The sequence below is a fragment of the Bubalus kerabau genome, chromosome 13 (assembly GCF_029407905.1).
Source record: "Bubalus kerabau isolate K-KA32 ecotype Philippines breed swamp buffalo chromosome 13, PCC_UOA_SB_1v2, whole genome shotgun sequence".
In the NCBI taxonomy this organism is placed as follows: domain Eukaryota; kingdom Metazoa; phylum Chordata; class Mammalia; order Artiodactyla; family Bovidae; genus Bubalus; species Bubalus kerabau.
The window spans coordinates 71,268,549-71,283,279 of NC_073636.1; the positions used below are offsets into that span (position 1 = coordinate 71,268,549).

The 14,731-nt window shown below is 53.3% G+C and overlaps 1 protein-coding gene across 2 annotated transcripts in view; it reads right to left on the reverse strand.

The window, feature by feature from the left end:
• PTPRT (protein tyrosine phosphatase receptor type T) overlaps window positions 1–14,731 on the reverse strand; it is a 1,142,536-nt gene that overhangs the window by 18,208 nt on the left and 1,109,597 nt on the right. For both annotated transcript variants that reach the window (XM_055545060.1, XM_055545059.1), the window contains 5 exons: window positions 12,848–13,002; window positions 10,326–10,461; window positions 8,167–8,316; window positions 6,508–6,681; window positions 2,951–3,082 (listed from right to left, as the gene is read on the reverse strand). In XM_055545060.1, the coding sequence (XP_055401035.1) occupies window positions 2,951–3,082; window positions 6,508–6,681; window positions 8,167–8,316; window positions 10,326–10,461; window positions 12,848–13,002 (747 nt within the window). The remainder of the gene's footprint in view (window positions 1–2,950; window positions 3,083–6,507; window positions 6,682–8,166; window positions 8,317–10,325; window positions 10,462–12,847; window positions 13,003–14,731) is intronic.

A 14,731-nucleotide genomic window follows, 5' to 3' on the forward strand; every position in this document is an offset into this window, starting at 1 on the left:
CTGCAGGGGCCTCTTGTCCTCTGCTTCCACTCTTAGCAGCCACCCTCCCCCTTGCTGGCAACTTTCACCAGAGTAGCCAGAGGGAAGCTGTGTTAAAAAGTCAAATTACTTTTTCAAGTCCCTCCTCCGTGCAGGACCTGTTGATGGCTTCCCATTTCTCTCAGAGTAAACACACAAATCCTTCCTGTGGCCCCAGCCCGCCAAGGCCCCCAGGACCTGGCCCTGCTGTGTCTCTGTCGCCGGCTGCTGCGCTGCCCCAGGCGCAGTGGCCTCGTCTGCCCCTCCGCCGTACACCCCTGGTGTGGGTCGTCCCCCTGCTTGGGGTGCTCTTCCCTGAGATGGGCACGGGGGTGCATTCTTGTACCTCCTCGAGCTCTGTGCTCAGCTGTGACCTCCTCAATGCAGTCCACCTTCATCACACAATTACAGGTGTGGCCTGTGCCCCAGACCAGCCTCATCCCTGCCCTCTTATCTTTCTTTTTCCACACACTTGTTACCTGTAACATATAATTAAGGCCGTTACAGAGTGCTTGCTATTTATTCCCCTGCTTTAGAATTCAAGTTGCACAAGAGGTGGGCATTTTCTGTTTTGCTTTCTCTGTCATGTTAATCCAAGCACCGAGAATAGCTTCTGGCAAATAGCAGCTCCTCGACAGACGTTGACGGAACGAATGGATGCTCTCCTGAAGGAACGACTCCTACATGAACATCCCAAGTTGTGCCCAACTCTGCCCCTACTACAGTTGACCCTTGAGCGACACGGGTCTAAACGGCACGGGTCCATTTTTATGCAGATTTTTTTTTCAACAGTAAATAACATGGTGCTACGGGATCTACAGTCCATAGGGTCGCAGAGTCAGACTCGACTGAGCACACACACAAAGGATCCACAGTTGGTTGAATCCACGGGATGCGGAATCGCGGATACGGAGGAACCTCGGATACAGAGTAACCATGGATTTGGAGTAACCGTGAAGATGGAGGAGCTGCATCACAGAGGAACCCTGTTCTTGGAGGACTGACTATAAATTGTAAGTGAATTTTTGACTGCATGGATGATTGACACCCCTAACTTCTGAGCTGTTCAAGTTGTAATCAGCTCCCCTCCCGGTCTCCACAAACTTCCTGCTGCCTCTCCCACCCTCCCCACCTTCCCCATCTTGGCCAGTCGCATCCCAGAGGCCTGAGGCCCATGCTAGAACTCCTGTCACCATCCATGACTTCTCATGGCTCTCTCTCATCCAACAGCTCCCCAGACCTGTAGACCTCAATCCTGGAAACCTCTCCACATCCAACCCTACTTCTCCTGCCTCCTCCCAGCCAATTCCTCAGTTCACGTCAACGCCTGCATCTTCTGCATGTTTACAACCATCCCCTCCTCAGTCTCCTGGTCTCCAGGTTTTCCCCAGGTCCTGTTTTCTAACAAGAAGTTCTGCCTCCACCCCATGCCTGCTTAAACTCTGTGGTGTCTCTCCTCCCTGCACAGCAAGGACTTTCCACTTGTGCTCCCAGGCATACCAGGGGCTCCACAAAAGCGCCAGCGTGGCCAACTTTCCTGATTGGGCATCAGGAAGCCCAAAGACTGGTGTGGGTGGAGCTCCCAACCCCACCCCTGCTTCACTGGGTCGTACCTGTTTCTAAGGTTGGGCGTGCATGAAAACTTCCATTCTCAGAAAGGATGCTATTGCTTATGGAGTAAAAGTCTGATGTTTACCATGCTGCAGACCAAGAATCCCACCGCAAGGGCAGTCTTCTGCAAGCTGGCCTGGCTCTATTTTTCAGCATCACCACCCTCGTCTCCTCCTGACATACCCCCCTGCCCTGCCACACTGCCCCTGAAGCCGTCCTGCAGACAGGTGGACATGGTGACCCCACCAAGCCTTTGCCCTTGCTGTCCCACTGCTAGGAACACCCTTTCCTGGCGACTTCATCCCTCACACGCCGGATCTCTGCTGCCTTCTTCAAGGCCAAAGTCACCTTCCTTCTGAAGTCTTCCCTCACCCTCTGGGCAGAATTAATTGCTCCCCATTCCTGGCCAGCAAGGCACTAGGCGGCTGACCTCTATTAGACTGCTGCCACACGAGGTGGGGACAGTTTGCTCATCTGTCTCTGCAGCGGGACTGTGAGCTCCTGGAGGGCTGAGACCACAGCGCAGGCCCATTTTTTCCCTCTCCCCACACCAGGCCTACCCAAGGCGAGTGCTCATAGGGAGCCCTCTGAGTTTCTCTGGGCTCTTTCGAGACAAGAGTAAGGGGATGGGATTGCTTTTGAAAACCCTCAAGGGCCATCACCGCCTCCACCCAGAAATAGCTGCCCTGCCACTGGGGTGTGAGCCCCAGAAGCCACCCCACGACCCGTGTCTGACGTCCCAAGTACAGATATGCGCTGAAGGCACACTCTGCTCGCAGCTGACACACACAGGGGAGCTAAGGCACGGAGGCTGCTGGGACACAAGGCCAAAGCCAGGCCTCGGCGGGGTGATCGGGGGTAAAGGGTCCATGGTTCAGGCCCCAGGCTCTGTCAGGCCGCATCAGAGAGCAGGGGAGTGGTTGACTGAGGCTAGGAGTCAGCTAGTCTGAAGCCCTGGAGGTGCTCAGAGCTGGGGGAGGGGGCAGCCTTCTCTGCGCGCTCTATGTGATTTGGAGCAAGGCTCTAACCAGCGCCGGGGAGGGTGGAGCAACAGAGTCTGGTCCTGGGAAGCTTGGGGGCTGGATAAAGCCCATAGGCAGGGGGAGTCACTGCTGGAAATGGGGGGCCTGGCAGGGGATCCCCCAGCATCTACCAGAAGTTGAGCAGACTGGCTTGGTGCTCCCTGCCAGACAGTGCCCACTGGAGGGTACCTGGGTTGGGCAGAGGCAGCAGAGGGCTTTCCCTCCACTCCTTGGGCGTGGCTGCCCTAACACACCTGAGCACCCAGGGCCGGGCCGGGCCGGGCTGGGCGTTCTCTTACCTGGGCAGTATCCAGCTCATTCAGCATCACCACGGAGGAGCAGTTATAATCGAACACCAGCCTCCAGAAGTCTGCCACGGTGTTGGGGAGAGGGTGTTGTGTGACCACGAAGGCGGCAGGCTGCTTGTGGCTCTGAAAAGAATGACACAGGCCTCGTGAAATATACACCCGTCAGCAATGTTCTGACGAGGAGGTAGCCCAGGAGGCTGCCAGAGGCCCCTGAGTCTGCCAGAGGGATGACACAAAGCCCCTGCCCGTTCTTATCTCTGGGTGCCCTGGTGGCAAAGGGGACCTTCTCGTAATGAACTCATTCTCCTCCCAACTCAGACATTTCATTGGCAAGGTGTCACTTGGGATGGGGATTTTCCAAATAAATTATTTATGTCTTGGAGCTCAGCAAAGAATCAACATTACAATATGAAAGATCCTGGATGCATATTTGCTCTGCTGGCCAAGACACTTCCTGGGATAAAAGGGATATTTTGTGCCCCTGTGCCCACAGTGCTGGAGGGGAGCGTGGCTCAGTCCAGAGAGCCTCCTGAAGAGGCTTATGGTTCAAGAGACTCACTTCTGCCCAAGGCTTAAATGAGGGCTGAGGTGGCCTAGCAGAAGGTGGGCATGGTGTTCTGTGAGCCAATGGGGCGGTGAAGGTGCCCAGGTTTCAGAATCAGGCAGACCAGGTTCAAACCCAGCTTTGCCAGTTGCACATTATAAACCACCCATTCATACATTTATCCGGCCAGCCATTCATTCATTCATTCAAGCGCATTTATAGAGTGACTTTTTAAAATCAGTTCTGTGCACTGGCAAGCTATTAGATCGCTCCAGATCTCAGGTTCTTCAACTGGAAGATGGGATTCATAACTCCAGAGGCATGCCTGTGGTGCAGGCTGAACAGATATGCAGATGAAAAGAGCAGCAATGAGCCAGCTGTGAGCCCGCTGGCGGGCGGGCACATCCCTCACTCGGTTCTTCATCCTTGGCTTTAGTATTGAGGCCAACACACTGGATGCCCAGTACAGGTCCAGAAACAACTGAATAGACTCAGTCCTGGGTTACAGCTGGGGAACCGAGGCCCAGAGAAAACGGACTGGGTGAGTCTGGACTACATCTGAAGCATTACCTGGGTGCTATTCATTGCAGTATCTGTAAGAAGGTGTTTGAAAAGATTGGGGAGTGTCTCTGCTTGGTTAATGGTTTGTAGAACCTGAGAAGTAACCCACATTCTCAGCAAGCTTTCCTGAACCATGGTCTGTGCCTGTTTTCTGTGGAGTTACAAACCAGCAGGAGGATGGTGAGGGAAAGAGTTTGCACATTGCAACCAGGAAAAAATCTCTGGCAAAAACCTCTGCCACATAGGACACTTGGAGCACTTTCTATTGTTCTGTCGTCTCCTGGGAGCAAAGAAAATGCCTTGAAGCTGTGGATGCCACAGATGCACTGTGGGGTCTTGTCCCCAAGGGCCTTCTCCTACCAGTGGGTCTAGGAGAACTCAATCTAGGAGAAATGAATACGGAGTTTCCCCCAAAGCCAGGCTCCAGCTGCAGACAGCTGGTCTGCAGACGTTTCAAGACATGAGAAAGAATCTAGGCTTTGAGAGTCGAAAGTCTTGGAGTTCAGACCCCTGGCTCCACCCTTTCTGAGCCAGCTGACCTGCAGATAGTCATGGAAATTCTCTGACCTTCACTACCTCTTCTGGAAAAATGGGGACAATCATACCCAAATACAGGACGAGACAATCTACGTCCAGGGTCTGACGTGCTGCCCAACAGTCAGTGAATGTTGGTTTTCTTTCCTTTTTCCCTGTCTCTGTGATAAATGCTCTATTAGGCCAGCACGCCTGACAAAGCCTTATCTGAAAATATGTTCGAGATCCGTGCTCCTGCCGGGTTTCGGGGATCAGCCGGCAATCCATTTCATGGATAACATCATCCTTTACCAGGGGAAACATTAAAAATTAACCCAGAGGACTTCATATTTTTCTGCTAGGAGCAAAGCTGCCATGGTTACCAGATAATGCACAGACTGTGCTGGAATACAGATAAGGACCTTTTTTTTTTCCTGTAAGAGAGGCAAAGACCCCAGTGATGGCTCACAAGAGAAATGCCCTGTGGGCAAAGAGAATACAATCAGCATCAGAGCCCGGCAGAAGGCATTTGACTCTGGGCGGCATCTAACCTACTAAGCAGAGGCCAGGAGCGTGCTTGATCCTTGGAAGAGGAAGGCAGGGAGGGGGAGTTGGGACAAGTGGGAGACAAAGCTGGGAAGAGCTCGGAAGTGTGGGTGCACCCCAGGCCCCATCTCTCACCACATATGCACACACATCTGCACATGCACACGCACGCACACGCACACACAGACACACACACACATATAACTGATCTCAGAAGACTCCAAGCTAAAGCCAAAGGTCTTCCCTCCACATCCATCCGTTTTATCTGATCAAGAAAGCAAGACTCCTTGCTTCTGGACCCAGAGCCATGTTTCCATGGAGGACTTGGGCACCCTATGGGCACAGGCCAGGGAAGGCCCCCCAGAACTGGGATAGGCACTGACTTCTAGTCATCTCTCTGCTTCCAACACTTAGGATGCTTGGGGAGAAAGTTTCAGAGAATCAGGGGGTCAGAGTTGGTTGGCCTTGACCTCAGGAGAAAGTACCCCATGTTCCTTCCTGTTCTAAGTAAGATGGAGGTTCATGTGGGCTGGATGGACTTGATTTCAGGCATAGATGGGGAGAAGGGCCTGGAAGGCTTATGTTGTTCTCGGTCTGGAATCTTGGGAGGCAAGATGTCTGTGTCTTTCTGGATCAAGCAAACTGAGGGGAGGCTCAAGGAATAAATTCTAAAATGTAAGATAGGAGTCCTAGGTTCCAGCTTTGTGAGTAGTGCTCTGGGAGTCTTTGAGTAAGTCTCTCTCTCTGGCCTCAGTTTCTTTTGCTGGAAAGTGTGTGAACAAGACCAGATGATACACGCTTCCTTCCTGCTACAAACATCTGTACACCCAGAACTGGAGGGGTGACAGCCAGAAGTAGCTGGAGGGCCCCAGAGAGGTGTGTTCGAGTCAGGAGCACGGACCCTCTCGGGGAGGAACACGACCCCTCATCCCAAACCAGGCCTTCTGGGACTTGACGCTGAGAAAGCAGGAGGCAGGGCCACTAACAGAATAGTAGGAACCTGGCTGGCACACAGAATGTTTCTTGAACTGAACTTCAGGCTGACAGTCAGCTTGTAGGTAGCAGGAAGGGGGACTGGTCAGGTCTGTAGCCTCACTGTAATGTCATGGGACTCACTTTAAGCTTTTGATCTATTTTTTCCAGGATCTTTATAAATGCAAAGCAATTAAAAGCACAGTGCTTAGATACAGGTTTGTACCAGAGCCTTCAGGGGGAGAAATGTCTTTGGGACCAATGAGATCAGAGGGAGAGGCTGACTGGAGTCGGGGGGGGGGTGGAGGGGGAGTCAGGGCCCATCCTCCCAGGCTGCAGTTGCCTCCCCCTTGGGAAGAAGCTTTTCCTGGGAATGCCAGCCAGGAGCTTTCCCGGGCAGGGTTCAGCTTACGTCCATCAGTGCGGCGTTGATGTAGTTGCTGGATTCTCCATCCACCGAGATGAGGAAGGGCAGACAGCGGTCCAGAGGCAGGACGTCCATGCTCCGATTCTTATCATGGTTCCGGGGCAGCAGTCCGATGCTGCAGTCCTCAGGCCGGACGCGAGGAGTCACGATGTTGAGGGTCTGAGGGGTGCAAAGGCAGATCGGCAGGCGTGGCTTAGACAGTCTCCCTTGAACAAACTCAGCCTGACCTCCCTCCATCGATCCTCCAGGCCTGCCCTCCAGACCCTTTCCCAGAACTGTTCTCGTCCGTGGTGACGCTGTCATCTCCCGCTGGCTGATCTGGGCCCTGGGGCTGAGAGCCTCTGCCAGGGTCTGGGGGACGCCTCTGCAGGGCCAAAATTGCAGGGATGGCATACCCTCATGGGGGCTCAGACCCAGTCTCTGAACACCTGCCCATCATTTGACCTAAGTTACTCCTCTCAGCCATCCTGCATGAAACAGAGGTCACAAGGTGGGGCATGGGGGTAGGGAATCCCATAATGACTTTTAAGCCTCACTTGAAGTGTCACAGACTGAGGGGAGGGATTTTGCCAGCATGCCCCAAAGACAGAATGTGTGAGAATGGAAGGATGCTTAGATGAGTTGTCCAGGATGGGTGAGGGACCCCCTTGGAGGGAGCTCCAGCATGTGTACAAAATTTCAGGGCTTGTGTTTGGCAGAGTAAGTCCAGTAAGTGTGGGACCAGAACTGAACGGCCCCAACCAACAGACTAGATGCTCTGTGAACATCGGGGCTCCGAGTGCTCCCCTCTTCCCCACTCAGTGCTCAGTCTCTACGTGGAATCAACTGAGTCTACCTGTTGGAAGTAGCACTAGACATTGGCCTGGCTGAGGTGTCTGCCCACGGAACCAGGGACCCGCGTTGGCCCCTTTAGTCCCGAAGTGTCCCTGTTTCCCCTGCCTGTTCTCAGCTCCTGTTGCCCAGACACGACCCTGACACTGACCTCGGGACAATGGGCTGGGCTCTGGTTTTGCCTCGCTCAGTGATTCAAGTCCAGGCCTCCAGACCGAAGCTGTCACCATCCTGGGCTCCGAGGGGCATCTGCTCTGCCTGAGCTGTGCCCTCAGGTGATGCTTTGCAAAGTCTGATGTGCATCTGAATCACCCGGAGATATGTTAAATCACAGACTCTCGTTTGGTCGGGCCGGATGGGACCCAAGATTCTGTGTCTCTAACAAGTTCCCAGGTGAAGCTGATGCCACTTGTCTCGAGACCCCACTTTGGAATTGTGAGAATCGAGGACACGTTCCAATTGTAGAGAAACACTGAGACAACCTGAGTCCTTCCAGAAATGAAAGAGCATGAAATTCACACCTATGTGTCTCCACCCACAACCTGGACTAGAATTAAGTAAGACCTTAGTTCCAGAACACAGTGTTTTTTAATTAAAAAAAAAAGAAAGAAAACAATAACCAGGTGTCAGCAGTCACTCAGTGACCGGCCGGGGAGTAGTTGCTTATGGCTTTGCATTTTCTGTTCTGAAATTCCTTCTCAGCTGCAGACACTGGAAGGATACAGACACAGTCGTTCCTGCAAGCAAAGTCCCGAGACTGTGCTCAGTGGCACTGAAGCTGGCTGGATCACGGAGCCTGGGATGTGCTCGTACCTGAAATTCGTCTTTGATCTGGCTGGAGTTGGTCTGGGGGTCCAGCCTGCTGATGTTGTAGTAGAGGGAGCGGAACTCGCACACCGGGATGGCCGTGTTGCCGCAGAGACACGCTTCCAGGATGGCGTCGTGCACGAACACATATTGTTCCTGCCAGGTAGAGCAGGCAGAGTCAAGGTACTGGGGGAGAAGCGGGGCCTGGAGCTTGCTGTCCATAGTCCACCCTGCACCTCTCAAGGGTGGGCGTGATTCACTGGGGTGCTCCAGAATCACTGTTTCCTACCCTACGACCTAAAGGGCCAAGTAGCTGTGTTTCTTGGTAGCTCTCTGAGCTCTGCTGAGTTTTGCTCCCTGTGTAAGACTGCCTGTGTAAAATTAGAAACTTCTGGAAAGGGGCTAATTGTGTCCAGCCCGCGGCCACCCTTTCACCTCTCCCTGTTGAAGGCCGCTCACTGCAAATCCTTCAAGGTTCATGCCGAGGGCCTTTATTTCTGGCCCTGGAGGGCACGCCTGGGCTGTGCGTGCAGGGCAAGCCAGAAGGCCTGAACAGTTCCTGCCCTGGGAAGGAGGCCTCAAGCAATGGCAGGTGGAGACTTGGGGGTGAACGTCTGCGTTCCCTGTCTCTTGGGTGGGAGACCTGAAGAGCTGCTCCTCACCATCTCAGAGTTCCCCTGGCATGACTGGGCTCCAGCTGTCCACAGGGTCAAACAGCTTGTAAAATACTTGTGCAATGTTAACGAGTCTGTCTTTCACTTCCTCACTCGCTGACCCGGGAGCCTTGGGATCAGCTCCCAGCTAAACCACTGGCGCTTCCACTCTTGGCTTCAGGCTCTGCTCCGGAAGCGCAGGTCACCCCCCTCTGCCAGCCCAGCTCTTTGCACCTGCCCCAATCCTCCTGGACACCATCCCCCTTCTCTACACCTTCAAGGTCTCATTCCCTCGGGAGAGTCTGCTCCAAGCCCACCAGGCAGAAGCTGGTGCTTTTCCTTCCAGGCCCCTAACAAACATTTGTTGAGTGACTCTTTTGTAGGACTTGGCCCATCTCTTCATATGAAATGTTTATCAGAGGCATCATGATGCTCTTATTAGAACGTCTGTCTCCTCCACCTGATAGCAAAGACCACGATGCATCTAATGCCAGGCAGCGGACTGCCTTCCACGAGCATGAACCTCAGAACAGATAAAGCAGCCTCTTGGCTTTAGCAGCCTGCAGCCCGGCCTGTGGGAGCTGGCTCGGAGGCCGCAGCAGGGTCCTAGGGTCTAACAGCCTGTAAGTGAGAAGACTGCCTGCAGAGCCAGTGGTGACCGGCCAGGCCCAGGGGAATTCTCCAGGCAGGCGGATGATGGATACAGCTGTCTGCCCCAGCTGTGCCGCCTGGGCACCTCCAGCTGCATTAGAACCAGAAGATGGGGAGACCAGGGCTTCTAGGAGTGCGGTTCAGGGGAAAGCACGTGGGCCTTGGGGTCACCGGGTCCCAAGTCCTACCACTATGTGGCTATGTGAAGCTTTGGTGACACCATTTCTCAGTTTCTTCATCTATAAAATCGGGGTACTAGCAGGAGCTAAATAATACCCTGAATACAGAGGACCTGGGGTGATGCCTGGCACAAAGTAGGAGCTTGGCAATAAAGATGAACCCCTTCCCTGTCCCTCACATCTGGGACTCTCCATCTGGACCCCTGGAGGCCTGCCTCTCCCTGTGGGCAGGAGTTGTGCATTCTCTCTCTTGGAGTCCCTGGAGCCTGGCTCAGGAACTCAGTGACTCTACCAAGTGAGCTATTCCTGCACGGCCTCACACGATACTCAGCACACAGTAAGTGTTCAGTCAATCCCAGTCCTTTCCTTCTCTCTCTCCTCCTTCACCCAAGGCAGGGACTCTATTCAGAGAATGCCTGACACTAGCCATTCAGTCACTGCTTAGATGCCCTTGGAGATGGGGCCCCCAGCACCTTCCTCACTGGTGGGAGTCCTTGACCTGGGGGACCTCAGGCTGGCAGGGTTGTCCTAGCTTCTGTGATGGTCTCACCATAGCCAGCCACGTATCCAGCCCCTCCTGTTTCTCCCATGCCCAGGTCTCTTTCTGTAGGATGCCTCCAGCCCTGGCTCCTCCTTGGCCAAGGCTGTGGGTGACCAGGCCAGCCTCCACCCCGGGACTCACCTCCGTCTGCACCAGGTTGACCCTCTGGGCCCTGAGCTCACGCACGCAGTTGAAGATGTCCACCACCCCTTCGTTCTCGGCCATGTCGAGCATGGTGTCGATGGCGATGAAGCAGCCGGTCCTTCCGGCTCCAGCACTGCAAGAGAGGACAGGGGCCTGCGTTAGGGTCCCTGGGGTGGGGCCAGCTCTGTCCCCAAGGACCCTGCAGACAGGCAGTATGCTGCACAGGTCAGACAGAATGCACTGTCTGGGATTCAGACAGAATCCCAGTGTTGGTGGGAGATCCTGAGAAAGTGACTAAACTGAGCCTCAGCTCTCTCTTTTGAACAAGCTGTCTGGTTTCTATGAGCCTTAGTTTTCTCACATGTAACACTCCTTCCTACGGGGTGCTTGGGAGAACTGATCTGTTCATTTCAGCTTCACATAGCAATTAAGCGCTTACTATTTGGGGTCAGACCCTTTGGATCAAATCCTGACTTGACCACTTACTAGCTGTGTGACCTTGAGTAAATGACTTAATCTCTCCGGGTTTCAATACCCTCATCCATAGAACGAGGCTGATAATAATAGTGTTAATAGCACAATCCATGTAAATTGCATGAAATTATGTTGATAAAGCACAATGCGTGCAAATTGCTTCACCCTGTGCCTGGCTACACAGCCATTTCTCATAAACAGTCGCTACTTCTAGTCAACAAATATTTATTGAGCACTGGATGGTGGGCTCAGGAGCAGCGATGCAGAGATGAGTCAGACATGGTTCTTTCCCTGAAGGATTAATAGTCTGGGGAGGGGACAGCACGGAGAAGCAGAGAAGAGTAATATTTTTAAGTGCTTACTGTTTGTCTGGAATTCTCTTAGGTACATAATGCATCACTCAGCGTGTGTTAGTCGCTCAGTCATGTCCGACTCTTTGCGACCCCATGGACTGTAGCCCACCAGGCTCCTCTGTCCATGGAATTCTCCAGGCAAGTATACTGGAGTGGGTAGCCATTTCCTTCTCCAGGGGATCTTCCCAACCCAGGGATCGAACCTAGGTCTCCTGAACTGTAGGCAGAGTTTTTACCATCTGAGCCATCAGGGAAGCCCACAAAGTATATGTTGGCCAACCCATCTAATCTTCAGGACAGCCTCGGGACTGGGCACCACCCTGCTCAGGTGTGACAGGGTGGGTTGCTATGGAGACACAGACATGTGGCATCATGCAAGGAGGGCCTGAAAAACACTTGCCACTGTCTCCCTCTCTTCCTTATGCCTGCTCTGGCTGCTCTCTGGGATATGGGACTTGTTCAGGTGCCCAGGTGTGTCTGACTCTTTGTGACCCCATGGACTGCAGCAAGCCAGGCTTCCCTGTCCTTCACCGTCTTCCGGAGCTTGCTCAAATTCATGTCCATTGAGTCAATGATGCCATCCAACCTTTGAGGGTGAACATTTTACTGCCCTTGGACTGTCATGAGATGTAAAGCAGAGAGATACGCAGAATGCTCCCAGTCTGAGGGTGATCAGTATCTTCAGTGGCCTCATCTGCGAAATGGGGTTTCTGACTCACGCTCTGCTGCTGTGATAAAGGCACATGGAGACTGCCTGAGAAAGGGGCTCTGAGACAGCTGTAGCCCGTGCGTCTCTCCTTGATCTGGCTCGAGACCTTGAGTGACGTGGGCACTGTCAGGGCAGAAGTAACCTGCATGCAGTTAAGAGCATGCAGGGTCTGTAAAGATGGACTGGGCCCAAGGTCACACTGGAAAAGAGCGGCGCTGGGAGAGAGGGAGTGGGCACGCTGGCCTTCAGGTCCAGACATTTGCCCTCCTCTGACTCGGGATGCCCTTGACACGACACTGCATCTCCATCCAGGAGGATTCTAAGACGTGCCTGTCATTCCCAATGTGACTTTCTGGGTCAGAGCTGAAAATATCCCTTTTCCATAATAAGGTAAAACCTGACACTGTCCATTTTCTCTCTATGAAGGATCCTGTAGGCCAGAAATTGATTTTTAAAATAACAGAAATGAAGAAAAGCATACTTCCAGGGGGCACCCCACCACCATACCAAGGAGCTGAAGGGGAGCATCTGGGAAAAAATGTTTAATACCCTGGTTCTGCCATTTCATACCTGTGCGACCCGAACGAAGCATCTACCTTCTCAGTGCCTTGGTTTGCTCATCTGTAAAATGGGAATGATAACCACGGCCACCTCTTAAGGCTGGGTGAGAAGTAAATGAAGTGACGTGGGTGAAGTGCGTGTGGAGCAGATGCTGTCAGTGCCAAGGCCGTGCCCTCAGGGCAACAGCAACAATGACAAGCTACTACTGCTACTATTACTGTGGTTGTTTAGGCCTCAGGACCCTGGTCTCATCAGAAAGGGCTGGACAGAGGGGACACAGGCAGGGTGCACTTAAAGCAGAGAATAAAGGCCACTGGAGCACCCCTCGCCAAGACAGCAGAGAATAAAGCCCACTGGAGCACCCCTCGCCGAGACAGCAGAGCGGCAGAGGCCTCCTTGCTTTGGGGGGGTCTTTCACTTACCTGCAGTGGACCACTATGGGCCCGGCTTCCGGGGGGTTGAGGAACTTGACCTGGCGGACAAAGCCCAGGAGGCCGGTGGCGTAGCAGGGGACACCGTGGTCGGGCCAGCTGGTGAAGTGGAAGAGCCGGAGCTCCCGGATCTCGTGGTAGCCTTTCTGAGGAGAGAACGGGCCTCTGTTCCTCCAGCTGCTGCCCCCCTCCCCACCCTGTCCAGCACCCATGGCGAGCCCCGAGGCCACAAGCAGCCACATCTGCTGTCAGCCACACCAGCCTCCCTGCTGTCAGGGAGGACAAGGCCCTCTGAGGGTTAATAGGTGTTGGAGGATTCGCATCTGCCACATCCGGGAACTTGGGAATGACCGCTCCACTGCAGGACTTCTCAGAGCCTGAGCTGTGCTAACTTACGTGCTGAATTCCCAAGGGCTCTGATAACACCCACGCTGTTTGCCCACAGGACCCTCTTTTGATAAATGTTTATGGGACTTGTATTTAGCAGAACAGATTCAGAAAGATGGCAGCCTCTGACTCCAAGTTCAAGCTGTTTCCAGGGGAACACGAGGCCTTTCGGTGTCAGAGGACTGGTGTTCTTCAGTTCTCCAGTCTTGTCTACCACAGTCTCCATGACTTTCAAAGTCAGAAAGGCAGACTTCTTATGAACTAGATTCTTATTTGGGATGATAAAATGTGAAACAAAGCAAAGCAGAACTTCTCTGGCTGATGGGGACGGTGGGGCCCCACGCTCCCATCCTCCCCCTCCCCTCCCGCTTCAGGCTAAAGGGGCTTCTCAACTAGTCCACAGACAAATGCCCCCCAACCGCCTTTCTCTACTTAGCAATCTCCTGCAGATAGTAGAGGCGCTGAATAGGAAGGGTGTTTGATTGTCATTTTTCCAAGATAGTCAGGGTGGGTTATCTGTACCCAGCCTTGTGTTAGGCACTAGGAAGGTGGAAATAAAACCATAGTCCCTGTCCCTGGAACACAGCATGGTGTAATGGGGGAGACAGGCCCCAAAGTGGACCTTTAATTCCATTAAAGTACAGAAAGGACTGTGTAACCCCATTAGGGAGAAGAGAAATCAGAGAAGTCTTCCTGAAGGAGGGGGTGCCTGACCTGAGTCTTGAAACATTAACAGTGAGAATATATAGCTGATGTTTATGAAGCATCAACTATGTGCCTGTTACTCTTCTGATGAGTTCAATGTATTCATTCATTTAATCCTCATATCATCATCTCTATTTTAGGGATGAGGAAAGTGGGGCTAAAGCAAGGTTAAGGAATGTGTCCAAAGTTGCACAACCAGTAAGCTGTAAAGTTACAATCTAAAGCCTGGCTGTCTGGCTCCACAGTCCGTCCTCCTAATGTTATGATACACTGAGGCCTGAGAGATACACAGCGAAGAGAGGGCGGGATTCCGAGGCAAAGCAGCAGTTGGGCCAAGGCCCAGGGACAGGACTGAGCCTAGTTCCTGAACAGAATTACAAACAGCCCAGAGCAGCTCCAGAGGAGGGTGGAAGACAGGCAATGATGGGCAGCAGGGCCTAGGGAATGGGAGGCGGAGCGGGGGTTCGATCCTGAAAGGCTTTTTATTCCACTTTAAGACCTCCAGACTTTATCCTAGAGGCACTGGGGAGCCATAGTTGGACCTCATCCCAGAGGCACTGGGGAGCCGTGGGGAGGATTCCCAGGTGGTAGCACAGAAGGGGAAGGGCATCACCAGATGGGCACCTGGGGAGGATCACGGCAGCTGCTACGTGGAGGATGGGTATGGTTGGGTGAGTCGGGAGGCTGTGTAGAAGGCGCTGGTGCCCACCCAGATGCTCCTTCCTGGGCCACTGCACCATCCCCAGCTCCCTTGACCTTGGCTGTGAACAGCTCACAGTTACC